Genomic DNA, 27,169 nt, shown 5'->3' with positions numbered 1-27,169 from the left:
TATATATAAAGCCAGAAAAAATTACAAAAGAAAATGGAAAGTTAGTTGCATAAAATGGTAAGCTATCCAAACACAGGTGGGATGGAAATCTGTTGGACATGTCCTGGAAGATTTCTCTAGTGAGCAACAGGCTGTATTCTGCCAAATCTAAGATGCACCTTTTTGTGGCACAAAGGGAGAAGGGAGCTGGAGGAGAGGTCAGGGTATGACTAAAAAAAAAAAAAATTGCAATTATCACAGGCGACTGGTACAACAGGAAGCACAGAAGGTGTGCTCCTTGGGCAAGCTTGTCCCTTCTGAAGAGCCTGGGCTCTGGAACCAGACGGGCAGTGCTGTGGCTCCTGGGTCAGCCACTCCTTGTATTGGACCAAGTTACCTAATAGTCTCATCTGTAAAGTGAGAACAAGGTCATAAAGTGCTCGAAGAATAGAGGTAGCCATTGCTGGAGGGCAAGAGTGATCACCTTCAAATGAGTTGTTTGCTTGTCAATCTTTTAATGTACAAACATAAAAAAAGACAAAGCAGAAAGCAGTTTTACATTGAATGAGTAAAGATAATTACATACAGCTGCCAACCCCACAGCTGGATACTGAATCTCTACAGCTCCTGCTAGATCTTAACTCCAAGGCTGAATCGTCCCAGCCTCCTCACGGAAGCAGAGCATTAAGCAAGGCCAACATCCCAGCCTTCACTTCTAATCCTCCTTCTAAACCAAGAGGTCAGAGCAGAACCAGGGAGTGTTGCACTATTACCCAGAAGACAATATGAATGGCACTGGCGACTTCCCTGACTGCTCGGGAGTCTGCCACAGAGTGACTTAAGAGGCTCCTGTGTATACAGGTATTTTGGTCTGAATTGTAAGGTTTACAGCAAATACAGGATGGGTCAAATAGTTCTAGGCCAGGGAACAATTGTCACAAATGTCAGGTCTTCAGTGAAATAAGACATACTGCTGTCCCCAAATAACCTGAGGCAAGGAGTGGCTGCCTGACCAGTCCATCCACATGGGAGACTCAAACCTGGGACTTCGCAAAACCAAATCTAGGTACTGAGGGTCCTCCTTCTAGTGAAAGCCAATGGCCCTGCCATAGAATGCTTGAAAGTCTTTTCTTAGTCACCCTTGGTTAAAATGACAGTTCAGGCCCCAGCTGGTGTGGCTCAGTGGATAGAGCATCGGCCTGTGGACTGAAGGGTCCCGGGTTCGATTCCAGTCAAGGGCACATGCCTGGTTGTGGGCTCCATCCCCGTGGGGGGCGTGCAGGAGGCAGCCGATTAAAGATTGATGTTCCTATCTCTCTCTTCTTCTCCCTTCCTATTTGAAATCAATTTAAGAAAATTTTAAATGACAGTTCAGGTTATTTGGGAAAGAAATATTAACTACCCTTCCTTTCATGTTTCAGTAGCCAACAGGAATCCGGGCCCTGAAAACCCACAAACACTTTTTCTCCACAATTATGAGCAATTGCAGCAACTGGCCAAATGTGCTAGCAACAGGAAAGCTGAGAGCGAACCATGTGAGTGGGTCTCATGGTGGGGAACTCATGGCCACAAGCAGCACACTGGCTTCATGACTGCCATGCTGGACAGAGTGCCCTGCTCTGCAGCAGGTCTCAGCAGCAGCCAGCCATCCACATGACCAAGAGTGGGAGTGCTACGAACAGACGACTCTGTGTCCCACAGATAACGGTATGAAGTGAGTGTTAATAGGTTTGGTTTAAGCAGAACTTTTGGAGACAACGCCTCCAGATGGTCTATTATTAAAGTCTTAAGAGCTCAGAGCCGAGGATGATTGAGAAATTCAGAAGAATTAAACAAAAAACCCAACAACAAATAAGAAGGGGTAGAAAGTGTGAAAGACTAAGAGCTCATGGTAGATGCTGACTGGCTCACTATGTCCCCAAGTTCATCTTAGAGCTCAAGTGAATTCTACACGTGAGACAGAGACATTAGACCTGAGTCAAGGGCAAAAACTTCTGGTAGTAGCTCTTGGTGACATCGATCATCAGCTCCTGGGTACATTCGGGAAGCTCCCCGGAGAAGAGTCCTGGGGAAAGAAAGACCTGGTCAAGCATGGGGAGCCAGGGAGGCCTGCGGCAAAGTGCCGTTAAACCCTAGAGAGCCTTTCTTTAGTCAAAATTCTAGGTTTTCCATCTTTGGTGCTAACAGAATACTTCCACTGACCACCTTCTGGACGATAAGAATGTTTATGTGTGGGGAAATAAATAACCCTGCTCTCAAAATGGAGAAATCTATTCCAAGTAAAAGAGCTTAGCACATTATTGCATGATCTGAAGTTGAGGCATCTGTGACTACATCAGGGGTTGTTCCAGACATGGATAGGTCCATCTTTGAATTCTGGTGTGACACCTCCTGGGCAAGTCAGGGTGCGCACTCTTAAGGTAAGAAACTGCCCTGCTATTCATACATGGAATGAATCCAACATGCACCAGACAAAGAATGGGTCAGAGTAGGACAGAAATGTGCTATATACAGGGAGAGAAAAGATGGGCCTTAGATTGAAGGATATGCAGGAAAGAGGTATTTTCCTACACTAAGGCTGGAAGTGTAAACTCATACGGCCATTTTGAGTAATTAAGGAATAGCTAGCAAAACTTTTAGAAGTTCATACCCTGTGATCTGACAATCTCAACTTCAAGTATTTTTTCCACAGATAATCTTGCCCAATTGCACAAGGTAAATAAAAGCATCAATGCCAAAACCGGTTTGGCTCAGTGGATAGAGCGTCAGCCTGAGGACTAAAAGGTCCCAGGTTCAATTTCCGGTCAAGGGTATGTATTGTACCTTGGTTGCGGGCACATCTCCATTGGGGGTTGTGCAGGAGGCAACTGATCAATGTTTCTCTCTAATTGATGTTTCTAACTCTCTAACTCTCCCTTCCCCTCTGTAAAAAATCAGTAAAATATATATTTTAAAAAACAAATAAATAAAATAAATAAATAAAAGCATCAATGCAGTTTCTAATCATAAAAACCCAGGTACTATACAACTTCTAATGACCCCTTATACAGGGCACAGACTAATTATGCTGGGGTATATTTATGCATTCAGAGGAATGAGGTGTGCCCTGGACAGTGTGGCTCAGTTGGTTGGGAGTTGTCCTATGCACTGAAAGGTTGCTGGTTCAATTTCCAGTCAGGGCACACGCCGAGAATATCTACACACTGACAAGAAAAAAATATCCAAAATGTACTGTTAAGGAAGCAACTTTCCACACAGAATAGAGTATGATTTTGTTTATATAAACATAAAGTTTCATATATTCATATTATATACCCATATACCTATACACTCATATACAATACATACAAACACATACATATGCACTTTTATTTTATTTTTCTAAATATATTTTATTGATTTTTCACAGAGAGGAAGAGAGAGGGATAGAGAGTTAGAAACATCGATGAGAGAGAATCATCGATCAGCTGCCTCTTGCACACCCCCTACTGGGGATGTGCCCGCAACCAAGGTACATGCCCTTTGACCGGAATCGAACCTGGGACCTTTCAGTCCGCAGGCTGACGCTCTATCCACTGAGCCAAACCGGTTTTGGCTGACTTTTATATATATATACACACAGTGAAAGAAAATAACAGGTAGAAGTAGTGGTCTAAAGAAATAACACAATTTGGGGGGCGGGGAAACAACTGATAATTCAGGCACCTTTTACAAATAAGCAGCCCATGTTAGATTTGAAAATTCGTTTGGTCTGCACAGTATTTAATCTTTCTTAAAAATTAGTAGCCAAGCCCTAGCTGGTTTGGCTCAGTGGAAAGCATCTACTTGAGGACTAAAGGATCCCAGGTTCGATTCTGTTCAAGGGCACATGTCCAGGTTGCAAAGTCGATCCCCAGTGGGAAGAGTACAAGAAGCAGCCAATCAATGATTCTCTCTCATTGATGTTTCCATCTCTCTCTCCTTCTTCCTTCCTCTCTAAAATTAGTAACAATATATTTTTAAAAAATTAATAGCCAACATATAATTCAGAGATATCACGTAAACATTCAGATTTTTAGCTCCTCGTGATATTTAAGATCTCATAATCTCTCTCTCTCCCTCCCTCAATCTTTAAAGAAAAGTGCATTGCTAGAGAAATCTCTTAATCTCTTTTAACTTATTAAAGGTTCTTAGAACCAACTTATGGCTAACAGCAGAAGTCAGGGAAGCACTGCTAAATATTTCAAATCCAAAGAAACACTGTGTTTGGTGCTTCTGATGAAGGATCTAAGGTGCCTGGGTCCTTAGTGGTCATTGTATAAATCAGGAAACTGAGGCCTAGAGAGGGTGGGTTGTTCAAGGTGTGAGAGCTGGTTAATGAAGAAGTCTTGATGTGCACTTTGAGCCCTTATTTAGAGTTTAGTACTTTCTGCACTGTAATAAGATACTTCCCATGTTCATTTTATGTAGTTTCACAACAAATGCTAGCCATCTAAATGCTTCTGTTGGCAATCTCTATCTATACTAGTAAAAGGATACTATGCTGCCGAAGCCGGTTTGGCTCAGTGTCGGTCTGCGGACTGAAAGGTCCCGGGTTCAATTCTGGTCAAGGCATGTACATTGGTTGCGGGCACATCCCCGGTGGGGTGTGTGCAAAAGGCAGCTGGTCGATGTTTCTCTCTCATAAACGTTTCTAGCTCTCTCTCTCCCTTCCTTTGTGTAAAAAAATATTAAATATATATAAAGGATACTATGCTAATTAGACCAGGAGACCTTCTGGATGTCCTTCCGGACAAAGTCATGGTGGTGGGGCCGAGGCAAAGGCAGTTAGGGGTGAGCAGGCTGGTTGGGGGGGGGGAGTAGTTAGGGGGGCAATTGGGTGTGAGCAGGCCAGCAGGGGGTGGAGGGGGGTAGAAGGGAGAGGGGCCGTTGGGAACAATCAGGCCGGCAGGTACAGTGGTTAGGGGCCATCAGGCAGATGAGGAGTTAGGAGTCAGTGGTCCCATATTACAAGTTGGACATCCCCTGGGGGGTCCCAGATTGGAGAGGGTGCAGGCTGGGCTGAGGAACAAATTTGTGCACCGGGCCACTAGTCTTTAATAAGAGGCACAGGGTTTCAGGAAAACTGGCATTTGTGTTCATAACCACCTATGTTGGGCTATTACACTTGACCTGATAATGATGGGCTATTACTTAAATAATTTGCATAATCTGCCTGGCCTGGGGTCCTCTGAGTTTTTGGCTCCTGGTCCAGATTCTTTCTGTATGATTTGCCTCTCAATTTGTTCCATGACTCAGTTTCATGGTGTGGAGCCCTCAATGATCTCTGTCATCAGCCCTAAGTTGATCAAAGGACCTTCAATAAGTTAAAAGACATTAGGAGATTTCTCTAGCAATGAACTTACTTTTTTTTCTTTTTTAAGAGAGAGGAAGGGCAGGAGACAGGGGGTGAGGAAGAGAGAAGAGAAAAGAAAAGAAATAAAATATCAGTGTGATAGAGAAACACTGATCAGTTGCCTCTTGTACATGCCCAGAATGGAGACTGAACCCACAACCTAGGTATGTTCCCTGTCTAGGAATCAAACCCACAACCTTTTTGTGTATGGGACAACACTCCAACCAACTGAGCCACCCAGCCAGGGCACAATGCACTTCTCACCTCAAATGAGGTGTTTATCTGACAATCTGACCTAGCACTAGCTGAGAACAATTAGACATTTTCTCAGTGGAATGTCATATGAGGAGAATTACTAAATTAGTCTCTTCTTCCTCTGCAAAAGCAGAGATGCATGAAATAACAGAATGGCCAATTTCCACCCCAAAGAATTTGGGTGGACGATATTGTCCATCTTTGAAACTCTTATTCAGTTATCTGAGTAATGAGACTGTTTAAACTGGAAAAACAATTAAGCCACACAGTAGCAGATATCCATCTATGAATTTGTGATGTGCCTGTGTATACATCACAGAATTTCAATCATGTAAACACGCATACTAAGAAATAACTTTCTCCCTGGCCAGTTTGACTCTGTGGATAGTGTCAGCCTACAGACTGAAGGATCCCGGGTTCAATTCTGTCAAGAGCACATGCCTGGATTGCGGACTCGATCCCCAGTGGTGGGCGTGCTGGAGGCAACCAATCAATGATTCTCTCTCATAATTGATGTTTCTATCTTTCCCTCTTCCTTTCCTTTCTGAAATCAATAAATAATATGTATTTATTTTTAAAAAGGAAATGATGCTTAAAGTGGGGGAAATATGAGGTTCCATGTTCCTTTGATTTCAGTGTTTCCCAAGCTTTTTACGATAAGCATGTATTACTTGTTTCCTCACATGCTGTGTAATCAGGAACTCTTAGCTCATGAGGGGTTTTACCTAAGAGCATTCTGTCAGCCAAGGTCAAGAGGTGATAATTTACTTCTCTCAGCTGTCCTAGAGTTGCCATTGGTATTAGACCACGCTATACGTTAACTTTTCAATTTGGACATTTCTGGGCAGGGCAGGAAGTATAAGTTCAAATCACCAACCAATGTGCGCAGAAGGCCGTAGTTGGAATTCTCTGGAGACTTCCTTTTCCCATCTAGCCACCCACGCCAAGAGACGTGTCTCTCTCTGCTCTTCCTGAGCTGGTGGCACTCGTGTTCTATGTCAGCTTTTATTGAGGGACACCCTCCAAGAGGCCCTCTGCCATGTGTGGGCACAAGGCTCTCTGTCTTCCCCACACAGTATCACTCCCTCAGCCACTCCTTTCTGAAGACAGCGTCAACTGAAGCGTGCTTCCAGGGTCCACTTCGTTTCCTCTTTATTCTGACTCGTGAGAATGTCTTACCCAACTATGCATTTAAAAGGATACCTGGCATATTGTAAGCAGCATTCTCACATACTTTGTAGCAGAAGAATTTTTAAGTCAGCTAGACTACCATGCTATCAGAGACAGAAACTGCCTGCATTGCTTTTGTGAAAGAAAAGAAACGAGTTTTCATAATCAGTACCGACGGTTACCTGGGCAGCCTGAGAAGACGGTGAATGGTGGGACCACTGTTTCTGGAGGTAGTACTGTGTTGTCAAGAATTTTGCAGCAGTCTTTCAACACACACCGGCGCCCCTAAAATTACAATATTATTAACAGGAAATAGATCAAGAAATAAGAAAAAACATGGATGGCTATTTTATATTTTCTCATCTGTGATATCTTACAATAGCGAGGGATAGTGACAAGAGGCTTGGCCACAATTCTCCGCTTCAGATGGTACCTGACAAGCAGGAGGAGGTAGGAATATGTGTGCAAGTGTGCGTGTGAGTGTGTGTGTGGCGAGGGTGCACATTTCAGGTGGAGGTTATATGCTGGGGACGTCCAGGTTATCTTAAGCATTATAGACTATATGCCATTCACTCTTCTAAGGGTTCTGTTTAATTTTCTTCTCTTTATTTAATTTAGTGGACATATGTTTTGCTTGCTCAACATCAGTTCCCTTTTCCTCTGGTAACAGAACCTTGTGTTTCTGTTGGGAACCAGCCCTATGCCCAGCTCAGCCCATGTGCTTCCATTTCCATCCCACACTCTAAACGCCAAGCTGACCACAGAGACTGTCTAAAGCAGCGGTTGCCAAATTTTCGAACCTCATGGACCACTGGTTGGCCATCACTGGTCTAGAGCCGTGGTCGGCAAACTGTGGCTCGCGAGCCACATGCGGCTCTTTGGCCCCTTGAGTGTAGCTTTTCCACAAAATACCACGGCCTGGGCGAGTCTATTTTGAAGAAGTGGCGTTAGAAGAAGTTTAAGTTTAAAACTTAATTTGGCTCTTCAAAGAAATTCCAATCGTTGTACTGTTGCTATTTGGCTCTGTTGACTAATGAGTTTGCTGACCACTGGCCTAGAGATTGGAATGTGAGCCAAAAACCAGTCTGATGAATCTCAAAATCAGGGATTCTTCCGGGAACACTGGGGGAAAAAGCTCTTCTCAACGAAGTTTCTAAAGGATGGGACAGAAACAGGAGCGCTATCTTGTTTCCATGAGGAAAGACCCAGCCTGAAATGCTCATACAAAAAAGCAGAAAGGAAAAGGAGGCTGATTCTCACTTCTTCATTCGAAGCCCTAGAGCCACTTATGCAGGAAATTAGAATCCACTTCTACACTAATGACTCGTATTAGTCCATTCATCTGTTTGAAGGTGTAGTCTGAGCCTTCTGTCTGACTTTATCCACTGCTACCCATTTCCACTGCCATCACCACGGCATTCTGAGGGGAAGAGAGGACGTCTGGAGAGCCATCTGTACCCTGGGTTAAGGGGAAGGAGAGGCCTGAAAACAGTTCAGAGGTGCGCCTCAGGCTACTTGCACCAACTTACATTTACATCACCAGTTTCACTGTGTGAATTACCAAAGAATTTTACCAAAGAATATGAAAGATACTTTCATTTGGTTGTGACCAAAATTTCCCCATTATTAAATATCCAACTATACCCAAATAGGATGCATTTCCAGGAATTAAAAGACAGATTAATACAATAGATAGATTGCCAGATGAATTTTTTTTTTTTTTTTTTACCTCTAAAGCACTTATATTTCTAAGGTCCGATTTCTCAAGTGTCTACTAAGTTGTCTCTAGCTGGGTGGACAATAGCTTGGCAATACTTGGCAATAACTTTAGCTCAGAAGCAAGTCATTCCTGCAGCTATTCATCCTCCTTGCAAAGTTCTCTTCCATGAATTCCCTGATATTGGCAATTTCAAAAATCCAGCTGGTGACCAGCTTCCTCATAATTTCCAAATGACTCAAAGATGGTATCTTAGCTCCTAATAACTCAGACTAAGCACATGGAGCCCTGAATGACAGGAAAGAGAACGTGCTATGTAAGGCACAATACATTCACATACAGAGATCTGTGCACAGTGGGCCCTGACAAAGTGGCTCAGTGGATAGAGCATGGGCCTGCTGCAGACTAAAGGGTTCTGGGTTCGGTTATGATCAAGGGCACATGTATGGGTGTGGGCTTGACACCCAGTAAGGGGCATGTTTTTATCTCTCCCCCTCTCTTCCTCCCTGAAATCAATAATATATATATATATAGTGAGAGAGAGAAAGAGAGAGAAAGAGAGAGAGAGAGAGATAACAAAACAAAACAAGAGGAAGAAAAGGACAGGAATCTTCTCACTGTGTATTACCAGCCTGCTTTGTCCACTAACTGACCATTCTGCCCACTCAGAGAATGATGTTAATTTTAGTTTCAGAGCTTTCTGGGTAAAGACATCAATTAGATATCAGTAAAATAAAAAAATGTAGGTACTTCTAAGGCATAATGAATTGGTAATAGTAGAGAAAGTTAACAGCTAAAACTACTTCTTTTTCTTTCCTGGAGAATTTTCCTGAAGGAGGTCAAGAAGTGCATGTTGCTAGCATTAAGCTACCTATCTCTCCTGATGCAAGTTATTCATCATCTCTGAGCCCTAGTGTCATCTGTGAAACAGGACATAAAACCAACCTGCAGGGATGCTGTCAGGATCAGAGTGGTAAATGCGTAACTCACAGCACAACAGCGCCTATTAATACTGCCTGTTGGACTTTTCCCACTGGCAACTGGGCAATTCTGATTAATACCTAAAACTTCACATATTCAAACAGTCAAGTCTACCACGTGGATGCTATAGGGAGGACAGTGTGTCATGAGGCACGCCAGACTCTTTGAAAAGATACTTATATTACTTGAGAATCTGTAAGGTTCAGCAAATGAGGACAGAACTACCACTACTGAACAATGACTATGACATGACAGTCAACTGATACATTGAAAAGTGACCCAAGAAGCAGAGCACCTGACAATGGGACTAGACTTTCCGGGCCTGGGAATAGCATCTGGCTATGACCTTTCAAATGTCTGCTGCAGGGCTAAAGGACAGGGCTGAAGGCCTAAGCTGCTACGCTGAGGTCTTCTTGGCCACAGAACATACCAGAAAAACCCAGCTGTGGCTTGGAAAGCCAGCTTGTCAATGGGATGAGGGACAGGCTGGATTCCACTATCTCCCCCTTCCTTCCACGGCAGGCCAAGACAAAGGCTTTCTGCCTCTAACACTAAGCACTCTGGAGGAGCATACCTGGCAAAGCAACCTCCTCCCTTTATTCTGAGTAACAAGTCAGGTTGGAATGGTCCTCGCAGCAAGGTGTTCTGCCCTGCACGGTGCCTGTGGCTCCTGGGACGTTAGCTGCACAGCTGCTACAAGTTTTCTGATACTCCAGCATCAGAGTCTCATCCAGAGCAGAGAGCCAGCTCTGTGTTATTAGGAGCAGCCATGAAAAAAATATTGGTTTTTCCTAGAATATGGTCTGAAGTACAAGTTTAAAGTGAAGGAAACATTTTCCCTATACAGAGTTTGGCTCTGATCATTAACATTCTTATAAATCCTGCCTGAAATCAAGCTCCTCATCTGTGAAACGCCAAGAAGCCCAGCCTTGTGAAGCCTGAATGGACCAAACCAACTGACACCAAGTCTCCTGGGACCAGATCCTCCAGGTTCTGCTGAGCAAGGTGCCCCCATGCACCCTGCATGCCCATCACCCTCAGCTCCCTACAGTTCCCCTGAAGTCAAGTCCTGTGGTGACTCTGAGCCTTCTCATGCCAGCCTCTTAACCGAAATGCCCATCCTCCCCTCAGATATGAGCCAGTTTTACCTCACCCTTCACTCACCCCTCACCCCACCAGACAGTAAGCTCCCTGAGGTAAGGCAACAGGTAGGACATATAATAGCATGACCATTCATACTACCTGGATTCAAATCCCAGCTCTACTTAATAGCCTCATCACTCCTATAGTATTTAAGATCTTCAGTCTTTGCATCTGCAAACAGGAACAACAAAAGCAACTACAACCCTCTTGGATGATTGTGAGGAGTAAGTGAAAAAATTAAAGGAAAGTGTTTAGCATCACAGGGAAGAGGTTCAATAAAGATCAGCCATGATCATGAATGCCTAGGAAAAAGCTCCAAACGAAATAATAATGCCAGCGGACCAGAAGCTACTTCTGCCATGTCTGGTCACAGAAGCAGAGGCCCACTGAGGGGAGGGACAGGAGCTGGAGGACAGTGAGGCTGCTTAGTTACCAAGTCACCATACTCACAATCACACAATTCTTGCCAACATGAACGTAAGAGCCAATCTGAGCTGCGTTGACCACACAATCTTCCTCAATAAAAACATGGTCCCCAATATGTAAAGGGAAGAATGCAACCCTATAGAAAAAAAAGACAAACAAAGGTCAAGGTGATGCATTTCTGGTCAAGGCTTATAAAATATAGATCCTAATCTCAAGTTCATCATCTTGTCTTATTAAAACTGTTTCTAGTAAGGAAGGAATCTTCAGACTAGAGAAATTCTATAATTTCCCCAGTATTTTGTCAGAGATGGCAAATTTATATTTCAAACTTTATATCATTATACTCTATAAATTTTCCCACTAGTTCAATATCAGAAATATTAGCAAGGAAACAGCAAGGCAGAAGGGGCAAGATATTCTAAGCTAAAGGCACTGGCACCAAATAAAAATGAGTGCCTGTGTGCTCTCATTCCTGCTTCCTTTGAAAATGCTCACAGATCACATTTTTAATAATCCTATATAAGAGCTAATATGCTAATTAGTCCGAACAGTCGAATGACCTTCCAGACATTCTTCCCGATGAAGTTGGGTCTGGGAGGGCCAGCTATGGCTGTGAGGAGCTGTGAGGGGTGAGCCCCTTGCACGAATTTCATGCATCGGTCCTCTAGTCAGCTCTATAATACGCCAGGGGCTGACATCAGGTTTGTGGGATATAAATGCTAGCACACAACAATCTGAAAATGGATATATTCCTTCATTTTGCTGAGTGCCTACTACAATATATATCAGACTCTATGCTAGGAATTGGGGATATAATAGCAAAGATAAACAATGCAACCGTGCCCACAAGGTGCTTACAATAGAGAGAACAAAATTAAATAAGTGATTAGATAGCAAGTAGTTAGTTAGTTAGTTAGTTAGTACTGAGGAAATGCTACAGAGGAAAACTACTATGTCATGTGAGAATATAACAAGGAATGGAGGTTTGGTAAAAGCTTAATTGAAAGTGACATATATAAACCAGGACTTGGACAGGATTAGGTGTCAGTAGGCTTTCTGAGAGCTTCTAACATTGCTCTCATTCTCCCAGTTTCCTAAAGTGTCATGGACAGTGGTTTTGTGATCATATTTACAAGTAATTTCAGTAACTTAGGATGGAAAACATTTGGACTGAATGAACATAAAGTAGGTGGATGCTCCTTGCCTCTTTCCAGCCCTGGGTTCTATTCTGTCAGGATTATTTTGTCAGAGATGGCAAATTTATACATATACATATATACATAATATACATATACAAATACATATACACACACACACATATACACACACACATACACACACACATACACACACATATATAGACATATACTGAGTGTCCAGATTATGATGATCTCTGAACGCAGCGTAGACTGACCAGAGTTGGGATTTTAAAATAAGTTTTTCCATGTATAAGAACTGCATAATGGGTAGTTAGAAAGCAGAGGGCTTACTAGCCAAAGGCTGGGGACCACTATCTCCTGGTCCCTTGATATTTCAGGATTTGCAAGCTTTCCCTTATACATAAGTACAGTGAGTGGCCAGATTATTATGCGTTCAGAGATCATAATCATCTGGGCCACTCTGTGTGTGTGTGTGTGTGTGTGTGTGTGTTTATATTTATTGTATATTTAGAAAACTATGTCAAATGTAAATACTCTTTAAATTTTCCTGAATTCACATTTTTAGCCTGTACACCTTATGTGGCAATGAAGTCCCTGAATTCATCATAGTCTACAGCAGTACCATTAAGTTAAAAATTCCAAACTTTGTACCATTATCAGATTCTGGGACATGCATATATGTGGGATAAAATCCCTATCACCTCCTGTTCAGGTATTGTTGCTATTTATAATTTCATATTTCTAAATTTCTCATGTGGACCATTCTTATTTACACATCCCTTCACTCGTCAACAAACCCCTACAATATGCCAGACTCTATTCGAGGAGTTGGGGATACAATGGCAAGGATAAGCAATGCAATGTTCATTCTCGACGCTTTTCTTGGGCCATACCTAGCCCAATAATGCTTCAGCAGAAAGTGGAGTCAACACCTCTAGCAGAGTATCGGTCACTACACAAAATTACAAAAGGGAATCTACCACAAGGTTTTCTGGTTTCCCCCAATAGCCTTCTGAGCTAATGAGTGAATAATTTCCTGTGAATGCTTTAGCATGACTCCCTACTCCAATCCCCATATATCATGGAAAGCCTGGAGCCCAACATCATTAGGCGAGATGCAGGATTATCCCTGGTAAAAGCATGGTTCACTCCTAGCTATTAAAGTTAGTCTGAGTTAGCTGCTCTCTTCTCCGTCCCCACTTTACCTTGTTCAGACCCATGTGCCAGGACTATCACATCACATAGTGGTGATCACATTACACAGTAGCTATGTGTTTATGTAAATACTGGTGTCCTTGTGCACGGATTCATACCCTTTGAGAGGAAATTAATTAGAAGAAATGTTTTACTATTGCTATTCACCCTTACTCTATAAATAACAACACAAAGCAGATTATTATTATAAATCACACAGGAAGAACAAATGGTAAAATATTTAACCGTGGCAGTGTATTACTATATTCTGTGGAGTGAGAAAACCTGAATGCATTTTCAAGTTCTACCATTTCTTACTTCTTTTCAATCGGGTCAAGTTTCTAAACTTCCTAAATCTCCATTTTCCAGCTAATGAAAATAGGATTCTACTGAGTCTCCTATCTACCTACTCCAGGACTTCTGTGAGGATCAAATGAGATGAGGCATGTGAAAATGCTTCACAGACATCTGGTTAAAGTGTAAATGTTTGCACCTGGCTATAAAGCAAGTCGTGTTCCTGGACTGAAGAAATTCCAAGGAGGCTAGCTGCTAGGAAGAGGAAGCCATATGATGTCATTACCCGGCGCCCACAGCAACTGTTTCCAGGCTGGACTGGGCTGTGAGCCACATTTTGTGCCATGGGGTCTTGACATTGTTGGCTGCGATTTGGTGGGGTGTTGCTCCCAGGTGGTGGCAAGGCCTGTGTCCCACTTGGAGGAAGCCGAGTGTTGGTTTGTCAGCAACAGGTTAATGGTGCCGTGTATTTTTAAGTGGCCAATGCACGTCATGGCAGCTTCTGTATTGAGGGTCTGCCCCCTGGTGGTCAGTGCGCATCATAGCTACTGGCCGGACAATGGATACTTAGTGTTTTATATATATAGATTTCTACCACTAGGTTTGAAGAAGCTTGAGGTAGGCCCGGGCCAGGTAGCTTAGTTGGTTAGAGCATCATCCTGATATGCCAAGATTATGGGTTCAATCCCTAGTCAGGGCATATACAAGAATCAACCAGTGAATGCATAACTACTGGAACAAATCAATATTACTCTCTCTTCACCTCTCTCTCTAAACACACACACACACACACACACACACACACACACACACAACCTTGAGGCAGGAATGCTATTTTATCCATCTTTATATGCCCTGCTTATAACCTAGCGACTGGCATAAGGGAGTATTCAATAAATGCTTGTTGAATTACTAGATGGAATGGAGATGGTGTCACATGTAGGAACCAGGCGAGTAAATTAGTTAAGGAGAAGGGAAACAAAGAGAATACCACCATGTAGGTAGAGTGGCCAGTTTTCCTGTCTGCCCATGGCCTTTCTTGGACACTCCTTATTCCCACTGTGAGATCAGTGGGCATGACTTGACCTGCCCTCGGGTCACAGCTATTAGACGAGGGGTGAACATTTAACTCATGCTGAGCCAATCAATTCCCTCTCCCATGAATTTTAAATAAGACCTAAGATCTCTAGTTGGTATCTGCTGGAAGTCTAAAAGGAGAAATGATATAAATAAGGGGCTGCAGTAGCAAGGTCAGCTCCAGTAGGAGAGGGGAAAGACAATTCGAGAAAGAGGAGAGGAAAACAGAAGTGCAGAGAGGACAGATAAATACAAAGGGTCATTTTGGAGACAGAGATACTAGATACACAGAATAGTTGTCTTGATTCTGGCAAGGTGACTACTTTGGGGTTCTAGCGCGTCTTTTTCTACCCCGAGGTTCCATCAAATATGCCTGTGTCTGTTTAATAAGAAACCCCTTTGCTTTTGCCAGCTTACGTGGATTCTGTTTCTGACAACCAACCATCAATTAGATAGGATGACCACCACCAGAATTCTTACTCAGCATCTCCAACAACAGCATAGACCCATTCCTTGCAACACAATCAACACAGGAGAACACCACCATTAGTAGCAGCTTGCCCAAGACTGAAACAAGATAATTAAGTTACATACCCTTTGCTGAATTTCTTGAATGGTGGCCTTATGACACTCCGACTTTTCACAACACAATGACGTCCAACTCTTACATTTGCCAGATCTCCTCGGATAATACAGTCATTCATCACAATGGTCTATAAAATAAAGCACACTTAAAAATTATCAAACAGATGAAAACATAACATAAAAAGGGCAGGTAACAAGACCCTGACTGAGAATTGTGGTATGAGTTATTGCAAGCATGTCAAACTCACGGCACACACCACATCTAAATAATGAATTTGGCCGAAACCGGTTTGGCTCAGTGGTAGAGCGTCGGTCTGCGGACTGAAGGGTCCCAGGTTCGATTCCAGTCAGGGGCATGTACGTTGGTTGCGGGCACATCTCCGGTGGGGGGTGTGCAAGAGGCAGCTGGTCGGTGTTTCTCTCTCATCGACGTTTCTAGCTCTCTATCTCTCTCCCTTCCTCTCTATAAAAAATCAATAAAATATATTTTAAAAAATAATAATAAATAAGTAAATAAATAATGAATTTGGCCATGAGTTTGACACTTAATCTACTGAGTCTAATGTTCTCCTAAAGGTATAACTTGCCAGATTAAGACCTTGTATGGAGTCGAAACTGGTTTGGCTCAGTGGTTAGAGCGTCGGCCTGCAGACTGAAAGGTCCCAGGTTTGATTCCGGTCAAGGGCATGTACCTTGGTTGTGGGCACATCCCCAGTAGTTGTGCAAGAGGCAGCTGATCAATGATTCTCTCTCATCGATGTTTCTAACTCTCTATCCCCCCCCCCCCTTTTTTTTAAAGACCTTGTATAGAGCCTGATTTGAACAGATCAACTGTAAAAAAATATCTTGAAATACTGGAAAGACTAAATGTGGATTGAGAATTTTTTTTTTTAAATATATTTTATTGATTTTTTACAGAGAGGAAGGGAGAGAGATAGAGAGCTAGAAACGTCGATGAAAGAGAGAAACATCGACCAGCTGCCTCTTACACACCCCCTACTGGGGATGTGCCCGCAACCAACGTACATGCCCCTAACCGGAATCGAACCTGGGACCCTTCAGTCCGCAGACCGATGCTCTGCCACTGAGCCAAACCGGTTTCGGCTGGACTGAGAATTAGATGATATCAGGGAATTACTAATTTTTTTAAAACTTGTAAGAGAATTGCCCTCATAACACTGACTGCATAGTTTACTATTAAAGTCCCGTCTCCGTAGACTTTCTGAGCCATGGACAGTGACTTTTATCCGCATTATTATATGTATGCGTTACAAGGGTAAGTTCAGCCCAGTGGGAAATTGAGATATGCCAACAACAGCAATTACAAAAATGTCATGATCAGAAAAGAGGCTTATGTAAATGGAAGTGTGATGGAGAAACTGAAGAGAATTGCTATCGGTGAAATTACCAGAGAGAATGTTGTTGTGGCCTCCCCCAACCATGTGGACTGGCAGGGGCTTGAATTCATTATTGGAAATGATCACAATTCTTTCACATCAATATTGGTCTTGTTGTCCAGCCAGTGTGGCTCAGTGGTTAAGTATTATTAACCTATGAACCAGGAGGTCATGGTTTGATTCCTAGTCAGGGCACATGCCTAGGTTGCAGGTTCGAACCTCTATGGGTGCAGGAGGCAACCAATCAATGATTCTCTCTCATCATTGGTGTTTCTATCCCTTTCTCCTCCCTTCCTCTCCGAAATATATTTAAAAATGTATTTTAAAATATTGGTTTCCTTATTAATGTCAATAAATCTTGGATGTCAAGGATCCAAAAGACTTAAGAGTATTTTATTATCTTGTCCGGGTACTAAAGTGTTTGGTCTTCAGTCTTACTGTATTACACTTCAAGATTGGACTGAGCCAGGACCGGTTTGGCTCAGTGGATAGAGTGTCGACCTGCGGACTGAAAGGTCCTGGGTTCGATTCCGGTCAAGGGCATGTACCTTGGTTGTGGGCACATCCCCTGTGGGGGGTGTGCAAGAGGCAGCTGGTCGATGTTTCTCTCTCATCAACGTTTCTAACTCTCTGTCCCTCTCAATTCCTCTGTGTAAAATCAATAAAATATATTAAAAAAAAAAAAGATTAGACTGAATATTGGTGTGGAAACAAGGGTGGTAAGAGTAGCAGTTTTTAATTATCATTATTAGGAAATTTTTGTGTAGATCAGGCCAATTATTTTTTATAAACTATAAGTGATTCTTTTTTTAATTTAAAAAATATTTTTGTTGATTTCAGAGAGGAAGGGATAGGGAGACATAGAAACATCAATGACCAGAGAGAATCACTGATCGACTGCTCCTGCATGGCCCCTACTGGGAATCAAGCCCTCAACTTGGGCATGTGCTCTGACTGGGAATCAAACCATGATCTCCTGGTTTATAGGTCATGGCTCAACCACTGAGCCATGCCAGTCAGGCAATAAGTGATTGTCTTTAATAAATACATAACAAAATGCAATTTTTATTGTTTTATAAAGATTTGAATGTGTGCAAAAAACCCCCACAACTGCTTGTAGCTGAAGATGTTCCCCTTATATCACAAGCTTTACCCGGAACAGCTTTGACTAGTCCTTCCTGAATGAACAAACTTCATTATTGGGAACACCTGGAGTAGGCCTAGTTTATGCACCTCCTTGGATTGACTCAGACCCACCTGCCCCCACGTCACGGCTGCTTGCTCAACAGGAGTCCTGGCGGCTCCTGACTTTGCCTTATCTGATAACACAACTACCTCCAACTTCATGCTCCCGAGGGGGACTCACTGTGCTTCTGGTACCTCTCCCAATGCCTGGACTCAGATTAAGTGTACTCTGCAGGGTATGGTATCTGCCTTCCCCAGAGATTGCCCAGAGGTTGAATAACACAACCCAGAAATTTGGGGGAAATAATGCCCCATATTTGTTAAAGAGCAGGTATTCTTGAAATGTCTGTTGAATAAATGAATGAGGTAAAAAAAAAAAAAAAAAAAAAAAAAAAAAGTGTATATGGCTGGGATTGCAGCTGGAACAGTAAACAAAGCACCAGATCATGAGGAATTACATATGCTGAGCACAGAACTTGGACTTTTTCCCTAGAGAATATAAGGAATCAATAAAGATATTAGCCAAGGATTGGAACAAGTGAAGGTTCATTTTAGAAATATTACTCTAGAAGAAGTCCAGAATCTGAATGGAGGAGGGAGAACTTTTACTGTAGGGAAAATAGCCCTTTAGATGACTTCAGTGGATGAAGGTAAAAAGAGATAATGATAATTAGTTAATTAGGGAAATATAAATCAAGAACTACAATGAGATATCATTCATACCCACATCCAAAAAATAAAAAATTACAAGTGTTAAGATGTGAAGAAACTGGTACTTTATTGCATTGTGGTGGAAATGTAAAATGGTTCAGCTCTTGTGGAAAATAGTTACAAAGTCACAAAACTAAACAGAATTACCACATGGCCCAGCCAGTGTTGCTCAATGGTTGGGTATCAACTCAGGAACCAAGAGGTCACCAGTTTTTGTTTTAAATATATTGTTATTGATTTCAGAGAGGAAGGAAGAGGGAGAGATAGAAACATCAAGGATGAGAGAATCATTGATCTGCTGCCTCCTGCATGCCCCCTACTGGGAATCAAGCCCACAACCCAGGCATGTGTCCTTGATTAGAATCAAACCCAGGACGCTTCAGTCCACAGGTTGATGTTCTATCAATTGAGCCAAAACAGGTAGGGCGAGCTCACCAATTGGATTCCTTGTCAGAGACATGTCCAGGCTGTGGGCTCATTCCCCAATAGAGGTGTGTGCAGAAGGCAGCCAATCAATGATGCTACTCTTTCATCGATGTTTCTCTCTCTCTATTCTGCTCCTTTCCTCTCAAATAAATAAATATAAAATAAAAGGTTTATCTTTAAAAAAAAGAATTAGCGGAGGAGAAACCAAGATGGCGGCATAGGTAAACTGCTGCCTAAACCTAAACTGCTGCCTCGCACAACAATTTCAAAACTACAACTAAAAGACAGAATGACATCATCCAGAATCACAGGAAAGCTGGCTGAGTGGAAATCCTACAATTAGAAGAAAAGAAAAAAGCTCACGGAAAATCAGAGGAGCTGCAAAGGACTGAGACATGTGCAGGGAGAGGAAGGGCGGCCGAGTGCCTGGCTAGCTTTCTCTGGCGGGAGAGGGAAGGAAGCCTCCGACTACACTGAACCCCAATTCTGGGCAAAACCCCATAGACCCAGGCTCAGACAGGGAGAGTCTGGACTGTCAGGTAGAGAGAAAGTCACACAGAGAATCAGAGACTCAGGGAAACCATGTCAGGCAGGGGTCTGGAGGCACGCGCTCGCACAGAAAAGACTGCTGAGGCTGCTGCTGGCTCTTCCTAGCGGAAAGGAGTTGGAAGCTCCTGACTGCACTGGACCCCAGTTCTGGGCGAGCCTGGGAGACTCTGGACTGTTGGGCAGAAACTCAGAGGAGCCAAAGAAGGGAGAGGTCTGGAGGTGCATGTGCAAGCGCAGGGCGGATGGGAAACCAAGACTGTCTGCTCAGCCCTGATACTCCACCCCTTCCAAACTGAGCCAGAGGCTCTTGCAATTTTGCAAGTCTGGTCCTATAAGGCTGTCTCCAGCGCAGGTCTCCCAGCATAGACACAGCTGAAACACATAGCCAGTTGGCCTGGAGGTCAAATCTTCCCGGTGATACCAACAACAATCAAGAATTAACTACAACAAGGCTGTACACACAGACCACAAAGGGTGCATCAATAGTGTCCACCTCAGATGACTGGGAGGCCAATCCATTGGGTCATATAGGAAACCTAGCACACAAAGCTACCCTATTAAGTCAGGAAAGCAGAGAAAATGTGGAGACAAAGTAACAGATCACAAAAAAAAGAAACGGAGAGAAAAAACGACCGAATATAGAATTCACTACATGGTTATAAGGTTTAAAAGGCTGATAGCCAAAACCGGTTTGGCTCAGTGGTAGAGCGTCAGTCTGCGGACTGAAAGGTCCCAGGTTCGATTCCGATCAAGGGCATGTACATTGGTTGCAGGCACATCCCCAGTAGGGGATGTGCAGGAGGCAGCTGGTTGTTATTTCTCTCTCGCCAATGTTTCTAGCTCTCTATCTTTCTCCCTTCATCTCTATAAAAAAATCAATAAATATATATATATATATATATATATATATATATATATATATATATTTTTTTTTTTTTTTTTTTTTTTTTTTTTTTTAAAGGCTGATAAATTTAGCCAGATCTTCAAGGATATGAAAAAGGACCAACTAGAAATTAAACATACACTGACTGAAATAAAAAATATTATTCAGACCCAACAGCAGACTAGAGAAACACAAGAATCAAGTCAAAGATTTGAAATACAAGGCAAAAAACACTCAACCAGAAAAAAAAAAAAAAGAATCCAAAAAGTTGAAGATAGTGTAAGGAGCCTCTGGGTCAACTTCAAGCAAACCAACATCAGAATTATGGGGGTGCCAGAAGAAGAGAGAGAGCAAGATACTGAAACCTATTTGAAGAAATAATGACTGAAAACTTCCCCCACCTGGTGAAAGAAATAGACTTACAAATCCAAAAAGCGCACAGAATCCCAAACAAAAGGAATCCAAAGAGGACAACACCAAGACACATAATAATTAAAATGTCAAGAGCAAAAGTCAAAGAGAGATTAAAAGCAGCAAGAGAAAAAGTTGCCTACAAGGGAGTACCCATACGATTGTCAGCTGATTTCTCAACAGAAATTATGCAAGCCAGATAGGAATGGCAAGAAATATTCAAAGTGATGAATAGCAAGAAACTACAACCAAGGAGACACCACATTGCGTCGGAGACTGAGGCGCGGCGGGTGACTACTTTCCTTTCACAAACTTCGTCTTTACTAGCAAGAAGAGAACCCTCTCTCCGTACCTAGTGCAGCCATGGCTCGTGGTCCCAAGAAGCATCTGAAGCGTGTAGCAGCTCCAAAGCACTGGATGCTGGATAAACTGACCGGTGTGTTTGCTCCTCGTCCATCTACCGGTCCCCACAAGCTGAGAGAGTGTCGCCCTCTCATCATTTTCCTGAGAAACAGACTTAAGTATGCCCTTACAGGAGATGAAGTAAAGAAGATCTGCATGCAGCGGTTCATTAAGATCGATGGCAAGGTCCGAACCGACGTGACCTACCCTGCTGGTTTTATGGATGTCATCAGCATTGATAAGACGGGAGAGAATTTCCGTCTGGTCTATGACACCAAGGGCCGCTTTGCCGTTCATCGTATCACACCTGAGGAGGCCAAGTACAAGCTGTGCAAAGTGAGGAAGATCTTTGTGGGCACCAAGGGAATCCCTCACCTGGTGACTCATGATGCTCCTACCATTCGCTACCCTGATCCCCTCATCAAGGTGAACGACACCATTCAGATTGATCTGGAATCTGGCAAAATCACCGATTTCATCAAGTTTGACACCGGTAACCTATGTATGATCACCGGAGGTGCCAACCTGGGAAGAATTGGTGTGATCACCAACAGAGAGAAGCACCCTGGTTCTTTTGACGTAGTTCACGTCAAAGATACCACTGGCAATAGCTTTGCCACCCGGCTCTCCAACATTTTTGTCATCGGCAAAGGCAACAAACCGTGGATTTCCCTTCCCCATGGAAAGGGTATTCGCCTCACCATTGCTGAAGAGAGAGATAAGAGGTTGGCGGCCAAACAGTTGGTGAAATGAGCTGACGTGACATTAGAAGAATCTTTCACTTAAAGATAATGCAGCATGGGGGAGGGGGTGGGGCGATAGGGGAAATGAACATGCCCACTAATAATTCATAACTTAAATTTCATTCTCTTTTCCTGTGGGACTTAACAGCTAAATAGTATGACAGTCCTTTACCCAAAGTCATTCTCACTTCAGCCTCTTCCTTTTTTAATATACCTGAGTTCGTTCGTTGTACTTTTCAGTTTATAACCAGCTATCTGCTCCTGAACAGCTCTCACAAAATTTGTTTATTCCCTTTTAGTCACATTTCTTACTTCCTATCTCATAGTTGTATAGGCAATTACTCTGATGTACGGTATTTTCAACATATATTTGAGTTTGTAGGTTTCTAGCAAAATTAGGAGTTTTGTTTTGACTATGTAATTATAATTGAAATGCAAATACAGATTTTAGTTAATAACAATTTATTAATATTGGTTTGTTAAATGTAACAAATACACCATACCACTGTAGGATGGTAGTAATTGGTGAAACTGATGCCAGGTACATGACAGCTCTGTACTATCTTAAGTTCTCTGTAAATGTAAAATTGCTTTAAAAAATAAAGTCTATTTAAAAAAAAAAAAAAAAAAAACTACAACCAAGATTACCGTACCCAGCAAAGCCATCATTTAGAATTAAGATCAGATAAAGAGCGTCACAGAAAAAAAAAAAAAGATAAAGGAGTTCAGCACTGCTAAACCAGAATTATATGAAATACTGAAAGATATTCTTTAAAAAGAGGAAGAAGAAAAAGATAAAAATTATGATCAACAAATACGTATCTATCAACAAGTGAATCTAAAAACCAAGGGAATAAAAAATCTGATGAACAGTATTAACTGGTGAATATAATAGAATCAGGGGCATAGAAAGGGAGTGGACTGACAATTCTCGAGGGAAAGGGGAGTGGGGGTGCAGGAAGAGAATGAACAAAAATTATATACCTACAGATGAGGACAATGGGGGGTATAAGGGGAGAGGGTGGGATAGGAACCTGGTGGAGGGGAGATAGGGGGGAAAAAGAGGAACAACTGTAATAATCTGAACAATAAAGATTTATTAAATAAATAAAGAATTGAAGGTCAGATAAAAAGCTTCACAGACAAGAAGAAGCTAAAGGAATTCATCATCACCAAACCAATATATATATATTTTTAATTTATTTATTGAATTTTCACACAGAGGAAGGGAGAGGGTTAGAGATCTGGAAACACTGATGAGAGAGAAACACCAACCAGCTGCCTCCTGCACACCCCCACCGGGGATGTGCCCGCAACTAATGTACGTGCCCTTGCCTAGAACCAAACCTGGGACCTTTCAGTCCGCAGACCGATGCTCTATCCACTAAGCCAAACCGCTTTTGGCACCAAACCAATATTATATGAAATGCTGAAAGGTATTCTTTAAGAAAAGGAAGAAGAAAAAAGTAAAGATAAAAATTATGAACAACAAATACATATCTATTAACAAGTGAACGTAAAAATCAAGTGAATTAAAAATCTGATGAGCAGCCGAAACCTGTTTGGCTCAGTGGTAGAGGGTCAGTCTGCGGACTGAAAGGTCCCAGGTTCGATTCTGGTCAAGGGCATGTAAGTTGGTTGCGGGCACATCCCCGGTAGGGTGTGTGCAAGAGGCAGCTGGTCGATGTTTCTCTATCATTGACGTGTCTAGCTATCTATCTCTCTCCCTTCCTCTCTGTAAAAAAAATCAATAAAATATAGATATTTTATTAAAAATCTGATGAGAATAAATTGGTGAATATAATAAAATCAGGGGCATAGAAAGGGAGTGGACTGATAATTCTCAGGGATAAAGGGGTATGGAGAGTGCAGGAAAAGACTGGATAAAAAAATGTACACCTATGGATGAGGACAGTGTGGGGAAGGTAAGGGCAGAGGGTGGGGTGGGAACCGGGTGTAGGGGAGCAAGAAGGGGATAAAGGAAAACTATTGTAATAATCTAAACAATAAAGATTTCATTAAATTTAAAAATAAATAAATAAATAAATAAATAATAAAAGAATTACCACATGACCCAGCAATCTGATTCCTAGATATATATATATATATATATATATATATATATATATATATACACACACACATATATTTAAAAAAACTGAGAACAGCTATTGAGATTGAGCCCACAATTCAGGCATGTGCCCTGACTGGAAATGGAACTGTAACTTCCTGGTTCATAAGTCAATGCTCAATCATTGAGCTATGGGAGCTGAGCACAGAAAATGTTTTATAATTAGTTGATGAATTTCCAAATGAGGCAGATGAAGTTAATGGAATTTCCTATTTCTGTGCTAAACAGTGTATCTATAATTACTAATTATATCTATTTACTGAACTATTTTCCTTTCCATTAAATCTCCAGTGGATATTATGGGCTAATGGAGATAGAAATTATATCTTTATTGAGAATATTTGTGACCTCTTGATTACAGTTAGACTATTTTCCCTCTGGAGATTAGAGGTTTAACATTTCAAGGAAAATTTAGTATTCCAGGTGGCAGGAGACACAGACTTCAATGATTATTAGTCTCAAATATATCTTGATATTTTCTATGGTTCTAAAATGTTCTAATATTACTTTCAAGTTTATTTTTAAATTTTTAAAATTGTATCCCGAAGATATTTTTCCATTGATTTTTAGAGGGAGTAGAAGACAGAGAGGAAGACAGGGCCCCGGTCAGGGAGGGAGCCTGTAATCAAGGTATGTGCCCTTGACCAGAATTGAACCCAGGACCCTTCCACTGAGTCAAGTTGGCTAGAGCTATCTTCAAGTTTATATTTATCTCTCTGCTATTTTAATTTATTCAGACTAAAGATTTTGAACTTTTCATATTCCATTTTACAAACTGGTCTCAAATTGTATACTCTTTACAAATTCTCACATTAAGTCTAAGTGTTTCAGTTAGTACTGATTCAATATTTTTTATCAAACAGATAAATACGTATTACTTTAGTTTCTACACTAAACATTTTGTTATATATTTATGGTTTGTGTCCAGTATTTCAATACTGGATAATAATTTCAGTTGTGGATGCCATTGTATTATGTTCCTGGCATAAAAGGCTTTCTGTTGCTTCCTTTTATTGAACCCCTTTTGTATTTAATAAATTCAATCTGGAAAATTGAAAAAGAGAAAATTATATATATATATATATATATATATATATATATATATATATATATATATATATATATAAATAAAACCTAAGGAACCAGAACGACAGGTTGCTAGGACGTGCACTGTTCACCAGGGGGCAGTCGCTCAAAGTAGGAGCTGCCCCTGGTGGTCAGGGCACTCCCAAAGCCAACCTCCCCTGGCTGGCCAACCTCCCATGGCCCCTGGGCTGGAACAGAGAACCAGTATAGGCGGCAGTGGGCACGGCCTCTTTCTCAGGGGGGATGAGGGCGAGCTCCCTCCTCAGGGCTGATGGCCAGCCTCCCATGCCCTGTCCCTCCCCCTGGCCAGCAGGCCCTGATTGGCCCACTGCCCATCTACCGTGGTGGTGCAGAGGCGAGGGAAAGGGGGTGGAGGTAGGGAACGACATGGCAGCGGGTCACCGACCATCGCGGCATCAGTGTCCAGCATCCATTCCTTCCATGCCCAGCCTCATGGCCATCACCTCCTCTCCAGCTGGCCCCTGATTGGTCTAGACCACATGTGTCAAACACAAGGCCCGCGGGCCAAATCCGTCCCGCCAGGCCTTGCAATGTGGCCCGCACCGCGCTGTCATCACTGCACTCCGCTGCGTTTCCATCACAATGACAGTTTATGACTGTTCAGTAAACCATTCGGCCCGCGATTTAGGCTGGATTTTAGATTTTGGCCCCTTCTCTGATTGAGTTCGACACCCCTAGTCTAGACCCAATTGGCCCTGATCGCTGGCCAGACCTAAGAACCCCACCTGTGCATGAATTCCATGCACTGGGCCTCTAGTTTTTAGATATACAGCAATAAATGGGAGATGTGGCAACATTTTATCTGCCCTGCTGAAGTAATAATTTGTGAAAAGAAAGCAAAGGTACGCATCCAGGAGATGGCTTTGTCCCTTACCTTGCCATTGAGAACAATGTTCTGACTTCCGCACAACACTGACTGGCGACTAACTTTGTTCCCAGATGCCTGAAAAGAAACAGCAGGACATGAGAGGGAGCAAGCTGAGTGGGTTTTGAGCTATAGGTTTCCATCAAGAAAGAAAGACTTGAATATAGGGTGTAGTCTACAAAGGAATGAGTCCAAATTTTTAATAAAGCAAGGGTGGATTAGGAAATATAGAGATTCAAGGAATAGATCCAGAATTTCGATGTGATATGTCTGTCTATAGCCTAGTGGCATCAGAGATATTGATTCAAGTTCCAATTCTATACCCCAATTTTAAAGCTCTAGCCCCAGGTTAACGGCTTCACCAGTATCACATAGTTGTGAGAATTCAATGAAAAGCAAAATTATGGTAGTAACATTGACTGAACAATTTACACACATCATATATTGACATCATATATGTGCTAAAGAACCAGTCTTTAGCACAGAATAATCAATGATGACAGGTTCGTTTTTTAAAAGCCCGAAGTCTGGAGCTGTAATTATATTAGGATGGACAAGACATGTCCTGCTTTCTAGAAAGCACTTTATCTCTACGAGGAAATCGAGATTCAATGAAAACGCCTAAACTGGCCATTTAAGGAATAAATAAGGCCAGACCTATACACGCCCATACAGCCACAGGGACGCGGGTGGGGCAGGGACAAGATGGGGCACAGGCCCCAAAGGGACCCAGGCCTGGAAAGGGAAGCGCCGATGCGTGGCCACCGCGCACCGTCTCGATGTACTCAGACTTGTTGTAGAGCAGCTCGCCCAACTCCATGGCCACCTAGTCCTCTCAGCAGCTCGGGCTGCAGTCAAAGCCTGTCAGCCGCTCGGTCCGCCGGGGTGCCGGAACTTCCGGCGAGCGCTGCACTTCCGCTCCCAGGCTGCCTCGGGCCTCATTCCCAGCCCCGCCCCCGCGAGGCGGCCCCGCCCCGCCTCAGCAGTCCCGGCTGCGCGTGCGC

At 42.5% G+C, this 27,169-nt stretch overlaps 2 protein-coding genes across 2 annotated transcripts; one reads left to right on the top strand and one right to left on the bottom strand.

Moving 5' to 3' along the window:
* Nucleotides 1–482: 482 nt before the first annotated feature.
* DCTN5 (dynactin subunit 5) lies at nt 483–27,090 on the bottom strand. The gene is made up of 6 exons (XM_036460265.2): nt 26,938–27,090; nt 26,175–26,243; nt 15,365–15,483; nt 11,070–11,181; nt 6,961–7,063; nt 483–2,044 (listed from the first exon to the last, which is right to left on the bottom strand). Exons 1-6 carry the CDS (start codon nt 26,983–26,985, stop codon nt 1,947–1,949), a joined length of 549 nt encoding a protein of 182 aa, XP_036316158.1. The 5' UTR covers nt 26,986–27,090; the 3' UTR covers nt 483–1,946.
* On the top strand, nt 21,182–22,673 carry LOC118731594 (40S ribosomal protein S4, X isoform-like). The gene has a single exon (XM_036460264.2). The coding sequence runs from the start codon at nt 21,281–21,283 to the stop codon at nt 22,070–22,072; it is 792 nt and encodes a 263-aa protein (XP_036316157.1). The 5' UTR covers nt 21,182–21,280; the 3' UTR covers nt 22,073–22,673.
* Nucleotides 27,091–27,169: the final 79 nt, after the last annotated feature.

Source organism: Pipistrellus kuhlii, unplaced genomic scaffold, assembly GCF_014108245.1.
Source record: "Pipistrellus kuhlii isolate mPipKuh1 unplaced genomic scaffold, mPipKuh1.p scaffold_m20_p_31, whole genome shotgun sequence".
NCBI lineage: Eukaryota > Metazoa > Chordata > Mammalia > Chiroptera > Vespertilionidae > Pipistrellus > Pipistrellus kuhlii.
The sequence above is the reverse complement of the archived record's forward strand: the minus strand, read 5'-3'. Positions and strand labels throughout refer to the sequence as shown.

Excerpts from the sequence above, each read along its gene's own strand:
- LOC118731594 (XM_036460264.2), top strand. The coding sequence starts at position 21,281 with ATGGCTCGTGGTCCCAAGAAGCATCTGAAGCGTGTAGCAGCTCCAAAG.
- DCTN5 (XM_036460265.2), bottom strand. The coding sequence starts at position 26,985 with ATGGAGTTGGGCGAGCTGCTCTACAACAAGTCTGAGTACATCGAGACG. Across the intron at positions 15,484-26,174 it reads ACATTGTTCTCAATGGCAAG|ACCATTGTGATGAATGACTG; the intron begins GTAAGGGACAAA and ends TTTATTTTATAG. Across the intron at positions 7,064-11,069 it reads TTGGCAAGAATTGTGTGATT|GGGCGCCGGTGTGTGTTGAA; the intron begins GTGAGTATGGTG and ends TTGTAATTTTAG.